This window comes from Siphateles boraxobius, unplaced genomic scaffold (assembly GCF_051911475.1).
Source record: "Siphateles boraxobius isolate OS27281-9 unplaced genomic scaffold, OSU_SipBor_1 12, whole genome shotgun sequence".
Taxonomy (NCBI): Eukaryota; Metazoa; Chordata; class Actinopteri; order Cypriniformes; family Leuciscidae; genus Siphateles; species Siphateles boraxobius.
In genome coordinates this window covers 19118080-19136939 of record NW_027508722.1, presented here as the reverse complement: position 1 = coordinate 19136939, position 18860 = coordinate 19118080, and the positions used below count along the sequence as shown (strand labels likewise).

At 38.2% G+C, this 18860-nt stretch overlaps 1 protein-coding gene across 1 annotated transcript in view; it reads left to right on the top strand.

Annotated features, from left to right (window-relative positions):
* The first annotated feature begins 3025 nt into the window (after positions 1 to 3025).
* Positions 3026 to 18860, top strand: part of erfl3 (Ets2 repressor factor like 3) — a 53038-nt gene continuing 37203 nt past the window's right edge. The window contains exon 1 of the mRNA XM_077209916.1: positions 3026 to 3807. Coding sequence (XP_077066031.1) covers positions 3786 to 3807 — 22 coding nt within the window. The 5' untranslated portion in view covers positions 3026 to 3785. The remainder of the gene's footprint in view (positions 3808 to 18860) is intronic.

The following is an 18860-nucleotide window of genomic DNA, read 5'->3' as shown; positions in this document are numbered from 1 at the left end:
TGAATCCAAACTTTTGACTAATGTTTCTCCAGTCACTCCAGCTTTTTCCATGTTTGTGGAATCCGGTAGACTTGGTGAAAGTGCTGTTGGTAATACTTGAACAAAAACACAACTGTCTCACAACTGAGACGAAGGCAAGTTGTGTGTCGATACATAAACACATAACGTATGAGAATGAGAAGAGTAAGGAACCTTTCTGAGAAACTGATAACCGTGAGTTTACTGTAACAGATTTGACACAGAGATTTAGGAGAGCGGAGGACGTGGAGCAAGAGAAGGTTGAAGGTGCTAAATAATGGTGTAATGGAATAATACAAGAGAAGGAAACAGTACAAGGATGAATAGGAAGTACTGTGCTTTGGCAGAGAGATAAGATTTTGTTTGTTTTTGTGTTAACTGAGTATCCCTCCTTCATCTTTTTTAAAACTCCCTTCAACTTGCAAATGCTGTTGAAGACATTTCTACAAACTCAGAAACTCTGTCTCACAGTCTTCTACTTCTCTCTTCCCCTGTCTAGAGATAGAGGAAATAAAATAAAATAAATATATGGAGAAATTGTGTATAACTAAAATGGACTTTATTTATTGTCTCTGTGGCCAAAGGAAATTACCCATCCCAGTAACTGCTCTTGTTTTCTTTCCTAGGGGACAGATGTGACATGACAGCACTGGATATTTCCAAAACACACACACACGTTCACACAGACTGCAGCAGCAGCAGAAACATTATGGAGCAGAGATGCTTATCTGAGGTACGTCTGTTTCCTGTGACCAGAAATGGCTGCTGACACTCTACAGCCTGACTAGCACAAATAACAACAAGAAGCACAATCATGAGAACCGCCACAACACACATAACAGCTCATAGCTCAGTAACAGGTTTCCTCTCAAAGGAAAGGGCAAATGATCAGGTTAAGGCTCATAAAACACAGGCCATCATGTCAGTCTTCTCTTTACCTTTATCACTAATCACCATCACTAATTTGATGAATTGCAAATACAACAAAAAAAAAAAAAAAAAAAACATGCAGCAGTGTGTTATTGTCACAAATATTGTATGTTGGCCTGGCTAATATGAAAGTCATCTTGGATTTATAGTGACGCCTAGTGGGAAAAATGCAGAATCATGAAAAGCAACATTATTAAAGATTATTCACAATTAAGCCATTATTAAAAAAAAGTGTCTAATGATGATCCCCAATTAGGTTAAATACTGCAATTAGGTGAGCAGAATATGGCTGGTCATCTGATCTATATATCTATATTGATCTATATATATATATATATATATATATATATATATATATATATATATATACACACACACACACCGTATATATAGGCCTATATATTTTTGTTGCAAATATTTTTTCTCAAAATGACTAAATGGGATGGATTAATTAAGGAGGATAATATTACGTTTACAACTTTAAATATATTTTATGCCAACCCTCCTCAGTCCCTTGTTTTCTAGCAGTAGGATGTGCTAATCTAGAACAGGACACATGCTACACTGCTCATGAGAGACACCACATTTACTCAAAAACTTTTCATGAGGGAGGGAAGGGGGTCCTTTTATGGTTCAGGTGCCTAGCTTTAAAACAGGATGTATATGCTTGAGCAGATGGATCACATTCAAATCATACAGGAAACAAACATACACACACATACACACTTTCTCACACTGGCAGTGCCACTGCAATATTCTCATTCTCTCTCATATTCATGCACGTGCCAGCAGAATTCAATGGATTGGGGTCAATAGGCCATGTAATTCTGTTTTTCTGGTAATCTTCATCTAATCATTGAAAAGAAAATAGAGGAAGAAAATGAGGAAGGTGATGTTATGTGTTTCTGATTGAATATTTAAAGGGACAGTTCACCCAAAAATGAAAATTCTGTCATTAATTACTCACCCTCATGTCATTCCAAACTATGCAACTACCACTTTTATGCTTCAAAAAGTTCATAAAGAGATCGTAAAACTAATCCATATGAATGTTTCTTCAGAAAATTTAGACTAAACCACTCAATTCATATTGATTAGTTTTAGGATCTGTTTATGAACTTTTTGAAGCATCAAAGAAGTAGTTGCATAGCTGTCAATGGAGGGACAGAAAGTTCTCAGATTTCATTAAATATATCTCAATTTGTGATCCCAAGATGAATGTAAGTCTTAGGGGTTTGGAACGCCTTGAGGGTGAGTAAATGATGATAATGTTAATTTTTGGGTGAACTAACCCTTTAATACTTCTCATGTTCCCTATAGATTTTAAACAGCCATTTATGAGAGCCATGGATGAAATGTGCAATTTCATGAATTTATTCTGAAAATGTTTATGGCTCGTTCTTTACCTGTATCTATTAAGCTTTTATCTATATATCTATACATATGTTATAATATATATTTTATGAATGAAAATTTAAACAGAAAATGACTTGAATACACTTTTTTGAATAGATATGTTCTGTATCTGAATTAAATAATTAAAGCAATAATTAAGAGCAATTTTGTTTCAAAAAATGATTAAAAAACACTTTATGGGGCAAATCAAAGTAAGTGTGGCGAGAAAAGGATCCCTTATGACTGTGTTGAGATCTTTTAAAAAAAAATATCATCACTGATTTTTTAAAATTTGTATTTAGGTAACATGTAGAAATAACCCTATCATAACACGTCTTGATTCACGTCAAAATGAACGATATTCATGAAATGATGTATTTATGTCATTGACCCTTACACGTATAAAACGTTTCCACAATACATCTGTATTATGATACATCCTTTTTGACATTTTGTTTTGATATAAAATGTTTGAGTGGCCCTTAGAGTTCAGTCTCTGATCTTGCAGGATAAATTCCGGAAATCATTATTACACTATTACCTCTCGATGGGGGTAGACAATTATCATTAAATGAAAGAGTAAGTGGGCTAATTAACTCAAAAAAACACTTGTTGCTGACGTTCACTGGGGCGATGACGCTGAATCTCAAGTTTTCTGCAGCTCGTAGGACGCGGATGTGATGTCATCACGGACAGTGGCTATGGCGGTCTCCATAACGACGCCTCGTGCTGCAGTGACGCCAGCCCCGCTCGTGGTGAGGGGGCGTGACTCAGCCAATGCCCGGGCACCCCTCCCGCCCCATTTCCCTCCTTCCCCCGACCGTGTGGGCGGCCCCGTGCGGTAGCAGAGAGCGAAACACGACACCCGAGAGAGAGAGAGAGAGAGAGAGAGAGAGAGAGAGAGAGAGAGAGAGAGAGAGAGATGGGGGGGAGGAGACAGCGAGTAGTTTCAGTGGAGGAAGGAAAAAAAGTCGGTGTGAAAGAGAGAATGGGAAACTGACTGATATACTGCGAATGGCGAGCCTCGGGAGAGCAATGACAAACTAACACAAGGATAAAATGTTGCGAAAATCATCAACTGGGCACAAGAGCGCGCATATGTAACAGCGAGACACTGAGTGCTGCTTTTCTGGCGTGTTGGGATTGTATCGATCGCTCCCGGGACAGACGGGAAAGCGCTGTTTCGGAACTCAGTTGCACCCCGTCCCGTCGCGCCAGTGGAAGTACTGAGCCGCTTTCCAAACTCAGCGCTGTCGTTCGGGGGGTTTGGAGGAATCGTGTAAAGAGTCCAGATATAGTAGGACGCGAGCAACAAGAGTGCTGAACATTGGACAAAAGTTTGGCCTTTTGGAGACGGGGGAGCGGGAGAGGCCGAGTCTCGCCACTGCTGAACTGACAACTTAACCCAGCTTGCTGTGTGTTAGGGGCAGATAACTTTCACCATGAAAACCCCGGGGGACTCGGGTAAGTTACCAGGCACTCATTATCAAGTGCTGCCACAACTTATTTGACTTGTGAGTTTGTTGAGTCAGCATCAAAAGTAAGGATTTTACATCAGCCTTAAGTATCATTCAGTGTCAAAACTGATATATTAGTAAACTGACAACTGACTTTTTTTACTACAACTTACTTTTTTAGAAAAGTTGCCTGTTTTTCCAGGGCTTATTACTCTGACATACCATCGGCTTTACTACTGATTTCTATGTTTACATTATCAGGTTCATCTAATATAGCTAGCTATTTGTAACTCGTGAACTTGAAATGCAGTTTTCACTAATAAATAATGCGGTTAATTGTCCATTCATTGAAATAACCTAAAGTTTAGTCTACTCTATACAATTAGTCGAGCTCAGCGTGTCCATTCCAGTAGTTCTAATGTTAACAAGTCCTCAAGTTTGCGGTTTTACTTTAAATAGTTACATTCAAACCTAATGCACGCTTCATTAGCCTACTGTTTCTTTCAGTCCTGTCAGCGCAAAACGCACTAAACCTGTTGAATGGCTTCTACTATAAAACAGCAGCTTGTACTTTTATCGTTCGTGGAAAAATGTCGAAATCGATGTTGTGAATCCTCACAGAATGTTAAAGAGTTTTCTCCCATAAAATGTTCCTCCTTTCACTCTGCGCGTGCCAGCTGTGTGCAGCCCAAGCGCGAGCTTTGAACCAGTAGCATGGCACATTCAAAATGGAAGCTCCGCTTTTCCACCAGGGTATTTAATAAAAGTTTTCACTACTTTGTTTATAACTAGACCTCTTTACAGTCGGCGCTGCTTCTAAGCATTTTTAATATAGGCATTACAACTTGTAAATTGCAGCGAAGCACAGAACAGAGCTGCGCACTAATTTCCCTTTAACGTTAGGTGTTGGATCGGCTGCTTTTCTGATGAATGCTTTCCATTTGTTTGTATTCACTTTAATCACTGTTAGCATGCTACTTGCCGTGTGTATTCATTTTGTAACATGTATCCACTTGTCCAGTATGTAAGTTACTTGTGAAGTTGTTACTATCCCGCCAACTACAGGAAGTTTCAGTAGCCGTGTTCAGGAGGCCTATTGTGGCATGTTTGGGAATCCATGTTGAGACACACACACACACACTCAGACACTCTCACTCACTCACTCACTCACTCACTCTCTCTCTCTCTGTCCGTCTCTATCACAATACATTCTCTCACATCACGATTTTCTCAGCGGTCGTACCCCGCCACCCACCTTGCTCTAAGTTTAACGGACTTTTAACTATTACATTCTGTCAACACTCGCGCGCGCGCGACGTCATAAACAAAAGTGTGCGCGCGAGATGCCTTGTAATTTCGTCTCACGCTGTAGTCTGGGCTTTATGAAGTTCATCGTGTTTTTGTAAAGTCTGAGCAGCACGTCATGGTCACTTTCACTTGTATAAACCTTGCCCTCCCAATCCCTTATAAGTTAAACTTGAGTTTTTTCCCTCGACCCCAAATTTTTGTATTATGCAGTGTTGTAATTTGACCTTTGGCTAAGCCCCGCCCCCCTTAGTTACTGTTGCTACGTCCGTCAAACTTCGTCTGGGCTCTGGTGTTTGCTATCAACATGGCTTACGCTGTGACAGCTCTTCCTGATGAAATTTTATCCAACTTTTATAAATCAGCAAATAAAGTGTCCGATAGAAGTAGGCAAAAGGGGCTGCAATTTGCGTTCGAAGGCTATATCCATGACATACAGGTGAAACGCAAGGAACAACAAGGCATCCAAATAGAGGCAAAAGCATACCGGTCACAGTCAAAAAATGAACCACCGCATATCCTACTGATCGAGACGGAGGTTAAAAGCAAAATTTACCTTAGAGCACACAAAGGTGTGCTTGTTGATCCTCGAGGGGTTTAGCTGACTGTGAGGACGTCCACACAGTTTAATCCAAAGACGACACTTGTCAGGATTTGACTTCGGTTTTGGGAAGGGAAAAAAACGGACACCCCCCTCCAACCTCTCTGGGAAACGCGTATCGGTGTTACAAATACCCCAGGCACAACGTTTAACCATGTTTTTGATAATCCTACGACGATAATGGCCTGCCGAGACCAAAAATATGAGATGCTCGCGTTAAAGTTTAGTGAATGACGATGATATCTTGGCAAAATACAAGTTATTATATCTAAAATCCCTCTAGTCTAGTGTCAAACTTACAATTTCAGTTTGTGAGTTTGAAATGGAAAGCCAGGTTTAGCCTAGCTAAAGCAAATTTCTTTAATAATATTAATAAATAATAATACTTATTGTCCTAAGACTGCTCACTTGGTTGCCTTTGTGTGCATGAAAACTCACTATACTGCTAGTCATTTTAAATAGTGCTGATTAGCCCAGAATGTGTCCCACAAACCTGCAAGGATCATTCCTTTTAAATTAATTTCAACTTAATTTTTTGGGAAGGGCCTGAAAGAAACATATTACCTCATAATTTCGTTATATACGCTCTGATACCAATGTCAACACATGAAAACCACATTTCACTTTCAGCTGTGATTCTTCCAAACTTGGAGTGGAGTGCTATATGGAGTGTATTTTTAATTAAGCAATGTGTAAAGTCAAAATTTTATGGAGGTTTAATGGTGACCTCTTGACCTTCACTAATAGACCTAAATCGTGTCACACATCTTAAATCCACAGACAATGCAGATTTGTATGTTGACTTTATGAATTTGAACGTCAGTAATTATATGCAGAGACTGGATGCAATGTTGCTTTAAATTAGGTGGCAATAACTACTACAAGTACCTTGTGGTTTTATCAATCTACGGCTGTGCAGGCCACATTCTGACCTTGACAGTTACGAGGTGAGCTCAGCTGCTAAATATGCAAGAGAGCAAGAGCAAATGAGTGAGATGAAGATACAGTACTGAGTATAGGATGTGGTTTCCAAGTGCTTCATTCTCTATCAGATTTTAGTATCTCTTCAGTCTGTGTTCTTACCTGCAAACACCCACAGCGGTATAAATTCGTAGTGCATTTCGGTGAGAGAGCATTTTCTCTGAAAGCCGTGGTTTGTTATGAGAACAGGAGGTGATGGCAGCGTCAGTATGGTGTGTATCCTGATAAAAGTCATGTGTGTGTCTGTCAGTCCCTAACACTGACACTATCGAAAGCATCAAAAAAGCTCTTGCCACATGAATCGCATTAGATAAGAGACACTGCTCTTATCACTTCCTCACTCTCTGACTGCTACTTTGCATGAATTCAGAGAATGATGCGCACCTCTTCAGACTTTTTTTCTTTTCCGGGTGGTGTGTGTCTGCACAAACAGGCATTAGCTGACCCTGGCTGATCTCATTTCCTCTGTAACATCTGAAAGTGTCTGTGGTTCAACTATGGTCTACCCATCAGGCCTCAGTGTGTATTTAGTACGGCATTATCCTGAATAGACTAACTATAATTTGTGCGCTTTCTCATGAGATGGTGATTAGTGAAGGGTCAGTGGTTAAGATTGCAGCTTTAATTTGTAATATTTTAAAGTTTATAAAATTATAAAGTTTTACCCATAATTGTCAGAAATGTATTCAATATTATTATTTTTTACCATTGAGGTCAACTCTGTAAATCCTTGAAAAATTAAGTTTACTTTAATCAATTAATTAAAATACATTTTCAGTCTGAATAATTAAACAAGCTATTAACCATTAAAATAATTTTATATTAACTGTTTTATATGTGATAATATAACCAGTGCTAGAATAAAATATTAAGAACTATATCAGCAGATTGTCTGCCCAATCTCTAGTGTTATAGTTTAATAAACAAGAAGATAATACATTTAGACAGTATTGCCAGTTACTTAATTTTTTTTCTGTTTCGTATAACAGTAGTGGTGTTTAATTTTTGTATGAATCAGTGTTTATGCAAATCGGTTGACTGAATGATTCAATGACTTCCTCATAAACAGTCCCTTGTTTTGTTCCTGGGTGAATCAGTGTTGTTGAATGAATCGGTTGAGTGAATAATTCAAATACTCCGTCATAAAGAACTCCGCTCACCAAATCATATTCTAATTCTAATTGTTGTATAAATAAAATCAGGCTATATAAAAACTAGTGGCCGACCGATATTGTTTTTTTGATGGCCGATGCCGATATAAAGCCCACACATAATTTCTATTTATTTTAATTAATATTTAATAAATTAGAAATAAAAATGAATACATTTTTTAAATAAATCATTAAAATTATGCTGCATATTTGCTAAATTTATACCGTAAATGCAAAAGTAATATAGCCTATTTTTTGCCTGTTACTAATAATATAAAAGCAAACGCTATATTTTTTCGCATACCGTTTACTTTCTTTGTTTAACAGTTCTATCTAATAACATATTAGATATGACTGTTAAACATAGACCATAAAGTTTAAACTAACAGATAATGTGAGCGCTGTGTGATCAGGGACTGCCGGTCTCCGCCTTTCAAAATAAAAGTCCCGCTTCGAAGACATCGGCCAATTAGAAAAACTTATCGGCCAATGCAAATATTGAAAAAAAACATGGCTGTGGCGATATATCGGTCGACAACTAATCAAAACTAATCACATTTTGACCTGATCTGAACTAAACTGACCTAGGATTAGAATATCAAATCCTGGCTCAGTTTGTGTTTTGCTTTATTTTATTTTATTTAACATGTTTTTGTGAGTGTGTCATTGTCGTGCTCACTGTTAGCCGGTTTTCTTGTAGTTGTAATAGATTGTTCATTTGGAATAATTAGCAGCCTTTTATCGCTCGTTCACATTGTCACACAGGAGACCATGTGCTCTATTTTAGTCAGTGTTATGCAGCCGCCTCAGTTGTTCAGGTCTCTCTGGAACAAGTTCAACATCAGCAGGCACCTCTCTGTGTGTACATACTTATGTATCCTGTTCGGCAGCATGTGCGTGTGTTTGTTCGAGACAATCAGCAAACCAGCGTGTTTTGTATTTTCCGCACTGCCTGCTTTCCCATCAGGCCCATCAAACGGTTGCTCCGTCATGCTATTTCTCTGAACACAAATGGAACGCCTGTAAATGTCACACACATTGGCAGGATTTTTCTTTGACATTGATGTGTGAGACTGTATTAAACACTGCAGCGATACAGTTTGTACTTTTTTTTTCTTACACTGCTCGCCTTGGGAGAACTTGTACCTCGATTTGGGAGCATTGGGAATAAATGTTTCCCTGGAAGTGTACGGATGGTGTATTTCTAGGGATGAATGAGATCCTTAGGGGTTGAATAGAATTTTGTTTGTTTTTACCCCTGGAGAACAATAATGGTGTGTCCACCATCAGGGGAGCACAGTGGTTTGTGTGTGTTTGCCATGTCAGTGGGTTACGGGGGCAGCGTAGAATACGAGCGAGAGCATCCATGTGTTGGGAGTCATTTATGGACTGACAGCAGCACAGAGGCCCCTGTGTATGCTCGGGGGGGAGGGGGGGAACGTGTGTGTGTGTGTGTGTGTGTATGATATGACCCTGACCTCACGACCTTCCATAGCTGCACCCCTTAACCCTGCATTCCACCACACGCCCCTGCCCCCGTTGGTCACATGCCACGCAGCCAATGGCATGAGGGCCTGATGCCATCTCCTCAACCACATATGATACTCAAGAATAGCGTATGAACCACGTCAGCCTGGTTTCATTTCCTTATCTAATTTCCTAACTTTCTACTGTGTAATTCCCCATTTCTTCAAATCAGAAGTACTACAGATTAACAATATTTGATTAAGGTTCCAGTTCGCTGTAGTTAGTGAGGTCAAATGTCATCGCTCTCACTTTCCTTCCCTTCTGTTCTGTTCTTCCCCTTCGAGCATCTGGAGAATGTTAATCATACCAAGGCAAATGTGAGTTTAGTGCATTCTCTCTTTGTACCCAGTTTTCTAGAACAAAAGATCAAGTTGATGATTGTAGTGTTGTGCAGAAAGAATAGTTTAACCGATGCTCTATTATGTGGTTAGATATTTGCATGTCTTTCACAATAGCATACCTCACATATCCGAAGAGCCTTCAGTAGGATGTTCATTAACATGACAAACCACTGAAGATGCTCTCAGAGGCCTATATGAAAGCATGTAAATCTGTCAGGGTGCTTATTTTTGGGTTTATTCTCATCAGGGCCTTTTGGTTTCCATTTAAGCACGAATCAAATGGTCATTGATTTTTCTACTTACATTTTTAAGGATAAGTTTGTCGATTTTCAAACAGGTTTGTATTGTTACAATGTCATGTATCCGTGCACACAGACAGTCGGATCGAGCCCAGTGCATTATGGATTTTGAAGTATCGCTATCTTTTTAGCGAATGCCGCACCCCTTTCCCCAGTTTTCTCTGGACATATAGCACCGATAAAAATTTTTTTTGCCCTTCTACTGCATAGCAGAAAGCGGTGAATCACTCACAGTAAAAATTAATATGAGAAAAATACACATAATATTTTAGGATTACTTCACATACTTTAAACAAATGTGTATGGTCTTTTTTATGTACCTTAAAGTAACACTATGTTTTTCAACCTTCATAAAATATTTCCAAGACCTTTGTGATGGTACATCGACTTACAAGAGGTTAAATGACACGTCTGCCATAGCCTGACGCGGTCTGTATTGCTTTTACTGGCACTATGTAACTTTGGGTTTTGGGTAGTAACCGGAGCACAAAAAGAACTACAAAATTTGACTGCTTTACGGCATAGATAGTTTTTCTTTGTTTGTGATGTCTTTCATAAAATCATGCATCATACTCTACCTTGTCTGTGGCCATTGTTGATTCCAAAGCCGGTGCTGGATAAACAGTGAGCGTGCGCATGCGACAGTAGGCTGCGGTAGGCTAAATTATTTACGACAGCGGTAATGGACAATTCCGCTTGCAACCTGTAGGGCGACCGCAGAGGAAAAGTTCCTTGGTGTTGCTTTAACTTTATTAAATTTTCTCATGGGTTTTTTAGTCTGGCCTCTTAAAGGGTAACTAAACACTAAAACAACTTTTTTAATTTATTGATCTGTAAGAATGGAGCTTCATAAATGCTGTTCATTGATTCCAGTAAATTCTTTGACATTTGGTTTAAAGTGTTTTAATTCTACAATATATAGTTTAAAAATGTCTGAGTGCTGCCCTCTTCAGGTTGAACGTTGGCTACTGCAGTTGAATTTTCCTATTGGATGTTTGCGGTGGTTCGTGACGCAGCGGTTGTTGGTGACTAGGCAGGTTCCATACAAAGAGATGCATCTCAGCTGCACGCCTCCCTCCGCTGGGCTCTGCCCACTTTTCCAGCATTTTTCAAATATTGCCAGTGGGTGGAGTCAGGCTCTGACCAAGGGTTTAGTTACCCTTTAAACAGTTATGATGGCTGATCATATACTCTGTAAACAAATGTAAGTTATTTTTTCTTAAATTTCTTAACATACTTGTTTCTAAAAAAATTGTAATAAAATAAAGCCAGACTAGGTTTTTTTTTTTTACACCTGCGTCATCTCTATTAACTATTTATTTGTAGCAAACCATACTTAAAGAAATAGTTTTTGACCGATGACGGCAATGTCCACTTTATCTCATAAATGTAGAAAAAAAATATCACAACAAATGATTTTACATTATATCAATGCTGATGATACTGAATTATTGTTAATTGTTTATGCCAACCCATGGCATTTAAACATGTGTCTTTATTGGTAAATTTAGTAAAACCCTGGTTCACATGACAACAGCGTTTTGGGGGCCTGAAAATGCAAGTTTTTTTAAATCGGGTTTCAAAGTGCAATTCACGCATGCGTATTACTTGTTCTCTGGGTGTTTCTTGACAAAGTGATATCGCCAATACTGACTTGGCATGCAAAACACAGCCTTTTTAGTCATTTTCGCAGATCTGTGTGAATGGGCATTATTTTGGCTACTTTTTTTTAGTACATACTACATCGTTGTAGTGAAAACAAACATACCCTTAGTCCTGTCACTTTACCTTAATTTATTTAATTTCTCAGTTGAACTAATCTGAAAAATCTGCTAACATCTAAACACTTACTTGCAATCGCTTCTTTGGCTGCACTTATACAAATACAATTCATTCAAAAACTAGGATAAAATACTTTTTAATTTATGATTTTTATAAAATTCTGTGTCTGTGAATGTTAATGTGTGTGTTTTATTGAAATTCTAAAGGTTAAGTGACCTTTTCTGCTGATTTTAAACACCTCTTTCCGACCACTGTTTACACTTGATACTACAGCTTTCCATTACACTTTCAGAGAAAACTTCCATTAGCCTTTTATTAGACTTGCACATAATTGCACTGTGCAAAGAGATTTTGGACATCTGTTTTCACTTATTTAGGACGCTGCCGAAGAGACTCTTTCCTGTACACTACATATGTAGTGAGCCATGTTCATTGATTTTAAATAATGGACAAAGTGTTGATATTGATGGACGTGCCATTGACAACCGATAATGGGGCAATCTTCTCATGGTTGAGCAAACACTCACTCTGTTAACGCTGACACACATGCTCTCACACTGGTTTGTTTTGCAGAAAAAACGTGGACCTCCCACATTCCTGCTCAAAGCTTAAATCACTGCAGCCTGTGTGGCATTACTCATTCCAGGAAAAGCATTCTGCCAAACACACACACTCATTTACTCAAGCACTAACTCTCACACATCGAATAACATTCTTGGAAAAGCTCGCTTCTTTAGGCATTTCTGAACACGGATGCTTCAGACCTTGTTTTGAACACAGATAGCGTTCTACAGATGCGGTACACAGACACACAAACTTTTAACTTTTAGGCCATTTCAGTCTATTAACATGATTTGAAATCTTTTTCTCAGTAAGATTAAAGCTTCAACTGTGTTTGTGGACTGTGTCACGTTGTACTTAGTTGTTTTCCCCGAGACGTTTTGTGCTGCTTATTAGCGCTAAGCTGCTGTTGGATTGTGTGTTTTGGGTCCAGACTGTCATCAGGAGCTTCTGTACTTCAACCTGATGAAATTCAGCCTGCTGTGGAAGAATGTTGCTCTGTGTATGTGTATGTGTGTGTGTGTGTGTGTTGGGAGAGAGAAATGTAATACAGGTAGTTTACAGAGGCTGCATTGTCATGAGCATGACTCAGTGCAACACCTGCATTGTGCGTATGTGTGCGTTTTTCTGAGTGCAGCAGGGCTGCCAACTTTTGAGTTTAGCTTGGCGTGAGACTACTCCAACGGGGGGGGGTCTGCACACGCAAGGTCTCTCGCTCGCTTACCTCTGCCGTGCGCGCGGTTTGGAGCACAATATCTTTACTCTAGATTACGGGATATTTAACTAATTTGCGGTATAACTAGTCGATCGCGAGTGGCTCAACAGGTAGATATATAGATAAACTCATCTTTCAGGCATTTTACCTACCGGGTTGACACTTAAGCGTGAGAAATCGGGGGTGTGGCGTGAGAGCGTGAGAATTGGGTCAATTGCGTGTGTCTCACGCTCAATGCGTGAGAGTTGGCAGCCCTGGTGCAGCGTCCAGTGACGTTGAAATGTTAACTGATGTTAAGTGCTGATCGTAAGCGCTTCAGATAAGATTAGGTGTGTTTTGCTCAAAATACACTCTATATATGTGAGACCGTTTCCGTTTTCTTTGTTTTCCACCTTTGATTCACTCCCCATGAATCCCTGGGTGACTGTTAAAACCTGTTGTTTTTTGTTGTTGTGCTGCTACAAGGTGTGAGTAGGTCAGGTTTTGCCTATTGTGCGGCCCAGATACCCTTTTTTAAGGATAACGATAGTTAAATTGTAAAAAAAAAGGGGTTAATCAAAAAATAAAATAAAAAGAATTTGGTTTAGTATTATATATTTTAATGATTTTAATATTATAAATAAAAACTATAATAATTCATTTTATTAACACATAATGAAATTAATGAATGCATGTCAATCGAAAGTCTTAACAGTGAAAAAATTTAAGAAAAAAGTAAAAATGTTTATAAAGTAAGCTAAATAATGTTTTTTTTTTACATTTTAGAACTGCGAAAAGTTTTCTTTTAGCAGTAGCATTAGGGCTAGTTTGTAGTGATTAGCTCAATATGAAAACAAACAATAGATTTCTGTGGTATGAACTCATTCTCTAGTTAGGTAAATGTAACAGTGTATGAGTTTGTGATAATGCTATTCAAATTCAAATAATAATGAAATTCAGCGCACACACACTTTTATTCATTATATACACACACACTAAACCTGTGTGTTTGTGTGGTCAACTGCCGGGAATTCAAATGCTGTCTGGCGCCACTTTAACACCCCACCCCACCCCACCCCCTCTCCTCCGTACCCCGTTCCCTTTCCTACTCTTCTGAGGAATGCATGATCTTGTTCTCTCTCTCTCTCTCTCTCTCTCTCTCTCTCTCTCTCTCTCTCTCTCTCTCTCTCTCTCTCTCTCTCTGTTCTTCTTTTCATGTGTTTAGACCTGTTCACGAGCTTACTGGAGTTTTTTATTTATTTTTTTTACTTTAAACCAGTTTGTCACTGGCATTTACGGCATTCACTTTCTAATTCATCAGTTAGGGTGTGTATGTGTTTAGTCAAGGGATTGTGTGTGTGTGTTTGTGTGTATTTTTGTGTGTGTATTTTTGTGTGTGTGTGTTTGTGTAACGTATTGGATATGAGCAGGCGAGTGTGTGCATGTGCACCTGTGCACTAAGTACTGTTAATCATATGAAGGGCTGGATGGAAGACAGGTGGAAAATGTTTTCAGAGCTGCGAGGAGAGGATGTCCTATACCCTCGCATGCCGCACGCAGAGTATTTGAGTTGTAATATTCTGTTGCACGTTCATGTAAGGCCGACAAGCCTTCTGTATAATTATATGAAATGACTTAACTGTGTGCAGATACAAGTTGCCATTTGATCTGAATGTGAAACACTACAAATGTTCAGTGTCTTTTTGTAATTTATGCATTACTAATAGTGAATAGCAAAAATAGTTACATTAATATTTTAATATATTTTCAATTTTAAATATTTAGGCATAGATAATATCATTAGCTCAGTATTAAACAAAGTGTGAACATCTAGCTACTTATGCTATACTTTGGGGGTTAAAATTGCTAAGAAGTTGTCATTCAGTTTATTTTCTATGTTTAAATCTAAAAAGAAAAGAAAAATCTAATCTGAAACCATCCAATGGTACAGTGTTTTTTTTAAGCTGTTTTAAGTGTGTAATTTGTGCGTTACTTCACCAGTCAGAATAACAATAATAATTAAAAATTATTTAAAAAAAGTTTTAGATTTTAAGCATAGAAAATATGATTAATTCAGTATGAAACAATGGATGCCAACATTTAAATATACTTTGGGGACAAAATTACTGAAAAAGTACAAGTAGTCCATTGCAAAGTTTCAGTGTTTGTTTTTTAATTTTTAAAGCTGCAGTGTGCAATTTATGCGTCACAAGACAAAATGGAATGGCAAAGACAATTTTATTTAGGGTATATTTAATGATTTTATTAAAAAAGATGTAGACTGAAAATATTAGAGATGCACCGGTTGGTTTTTCATTTTATTTTGCCCATTCTCTCAAATTATGGGTTGGGTTTGTATATGAATGTATCACTAAAGGGAAGCATGATTTCACAAATCTAAAGTCAGACCTTTCTGTTATTGTTTTTTCTAATGTAGGCTAAATCAAAACAACTGCTCATGCTACATGTGTGTAGCACCTTTGTTGGGATCATGATCAAATTCAGTGGTTGCCTCTTCAAATGGCTACAGGTATTTTTTGTTTAAGGCCAGTTTGCCCTGGTTAAAAGCTGGCTTTGTTTAACTGCTTAAACAAAGAAAAAAAAAATCGGCAAACAGAATTGGAATCTTCAATTAAATCTCATGAGCGGTGCATCCCAGAAAATATCATTAGGTTTAAACATTAGGAAACAATTGAGAAAGTTCTTAAATAAATGGGTTGTATCTGCTTTAAATTTAGCTATACTTTACACCCAGCCTTTTTTTCTACTTAAGTGTGTAATTTTTGCAACAATGAAATAGAAAATATAATGATTGTTTACAAACAGTTTTCTCAAACATTCCTTCATCTATCTGGTCGAAAAGACAGATAGTCCTAATAGAAAATATAATGACTGTTACCAAATAGTTTTCTCAAACATTCCTTCATCTATCTGGTGGAAAAGACAGATAGTGTTCCGCCCCCATGCTCACGCTATTGCTTAAAGCACCGTTATTGCGTTGGGCTGGTCCGAATGCTCAAACAAAAAGAAAAGCACCGCAGATTCACAGCCTTTTCAGGGAAATATTTCAAAAATTTTAACATTGAAAAAATTACACTCTTCAGGTTTAAAGTGCCATTTGACTTTCAGTGCACACCTCTGACACTTCCACAGTCAGAAGAGATGATATTGGTGCTTGACATGTACTGTGTGTGTTTGTGTGTGTGTGTGTGTGTGTGTGTGTTCAGATGAGTTTTGTGTTTCATAGTGAGCTATGAAAGAATAGTGTGTGTGTGTGTGTGTGTGTGTGTGTGTGTGTGTGTGTGTGTGTGTGTGTGTGTGTGTGTGTGTTTTGGTGCGACTGAAAACCTTTTAAACCATCGATTACACCTCCATCCCTCCACTCCTCTTACACACAAACACATAACCTCTCTGTCACTAATCCATGCTGGAATACCCCAGTGGCATCTCATCTTCCATCACTCTCTCTTTCTCTGTCTTTTCCCTCCATCCCTCTCCTGTTTTTAGGCCGGGTGTGGGTTGCACATGCTTGTGAGTATTTGAGTGCCTTTTCGGGCCAGGTGGACTTTGTGCTGTGTCATCATCTCCAACTACGGGCTGTAGCATTCAGAAAAACCCTGTAAATTCCCACATCTCCATTTCTGCGCTGGATGATGCGACCTCTCTGTGAATGCAAGAAAATAAACAATTCAAGCTCTTAACGGCCTTCTGCTCTCTCTTTCAACGTATACATGGATGCGTAATGTCTTGTGTTGTTGAATAATGTATGTCCGACTGGTCTGAGAGCTGCTGTATTTAGGCGACTCTCTGCAAAAAAGTCTGGCGTCCATTATCTCTATTATTAGTCTGTTCATTCATTGTTATATTCTCTCGGTTTCTTTCTGTGGCCGGTCTTTTAAAACATCACACTCTCAAATGCTTATTTCTGTGGCTTTGGGTAATATTCTGGGCTGTAGCTATAAAGACATCAGCTTTAAGCTTCTTGTGTGTGTTTGTGATCTCTGGTCAAAGTGCTTGCCTCATAATTGTTTTCACTGTACCATATTTAGCCTCAGACATGGTTTGGCTGATTATGCAATGCTCACACTCACATGTAGGCCAGGTTTTAAGCGACCGGTTTTCTCTCTCTAAAGCAGTGTAAGGCAGTGCAGGGCAGCTCAGGGCTTGCCTGCATAACAGTGTGTGTTTGTTGTTTTAGGGGATTAGGGTTTATAACGGATCAGGGCAGAGACCGTGAGGCCCTCGGCACAGCAGCCATAGCGTGGCTTTTAACTTTGCCTTTTAACTAAGCCATTGCTCTGGTTGAACGTAGCATGTAGAGGTGGAAGTTTGAGGTTGAACTGTTTGTGAAAAGATTCATTTTATAAATATCTTTACATTTTTTGGGGGGGTTGCACCACATGACATTACACTCGGAACTAATTTTATCTTGTCATTAAAAAAAAACTGATATTTTAACTGTTTTACTGCTGTTCTACGAAATAAACATAAAAGATAAAAGCCAAACAATGAATTGCATTAACACTGTGTTTTAGGATAATTGAATAGATCTGAACAAAAACTCAGCATTATGTCATGCACTGACAGACAGGTTAATAGTTTATCTATTTATAATACGCTACCTTTCAAAAGTTTGGGGGTCAGTAAAGTTTTTTTACATTTTTTTGTAAAGAATTTAATAATTTTATTCAATCAATTGATTAAAAGATTTTTACATGGTTACAAAAGATTTTATATTTCAAATAAATGCTGTTCTTTTGATCTTTTTGTTCATCAAATAATCCTGAAAAAAATCACTTTTTCCAGTCCACAAGAGTATTAGGCAGCACAACTGTTTTCAACATTTATTACAAGAAATTTTTTTTTGAGCAGCAAATCAGCATATTATAATGATTTCTGAAGGTCTGATCATAGGAATAAATTACATTTTTTAAATATAGGCCTATCAAAATGTATATTGAAAAAATAAATATAGTCTTGGTGAGCATAACAGAACATTTTAAAAAATCTTACAGATTCCAAACAGAAGTATATAAACAAGGTCAACAATATATTACAGCAAATACTGTACATATTGTTTATAATATGCACAGTGATCTATTGTATCTATTGCCCATGCATTCACTGAAACCTAAACATTTGTGATAGAAATTTGAGTGTTGTAGAAAATACACACTTCACCTGTAAATGTACAACAAGTCGCTACCTTTGGCATGTAAGATAAGACCTGATAAGTACTTTATTGATCACTTGCGGGAATTTGTGAAAGAAGGAAATCTCCCTACTGGGGGAATCAAACCTATGCACTAAACTAATGAGGAAGATCGACTATTTTACAGAACACATGAAACCCACTTGATTGAGCGGCCATTTTGTGCTAATGTGTGGTGAGAGTTATAAGGTTTACCCTGGCCTACTGCTCAGAGACTATGTTATTTCTGTGTTATCTCAGGGGCTCGGTTTGCAGCCTTGTGTTTGTGTTGCTTTTGTGTGTGCAACAATTCATAAAGTGATTTTAGAGGTCTCTGTAGCACTTTGTTGAAGATGTCTGTGTTGTTTCAAGCATCCGTATGCTTATAGTATTGGAGAATTTATGTGTGTGTTTGGATGACTCAGCAAGGTGTGTGTTCTGAGAAATGTGCACTTCCATTGTCTCTGCCACTGGTATTGTAACTCAATGCCAGCTGCCTCAGTGTGTGTGTGTGTGTGGCTGCGTGGCTGCGTGGATAAAGTAATGTTAGGATAGATGTGTTTTTAGATGGGATTCCCCTGGGCGGAGTACTTTCCTACTATTTTCCATCCCATACTGTGTGTGTTA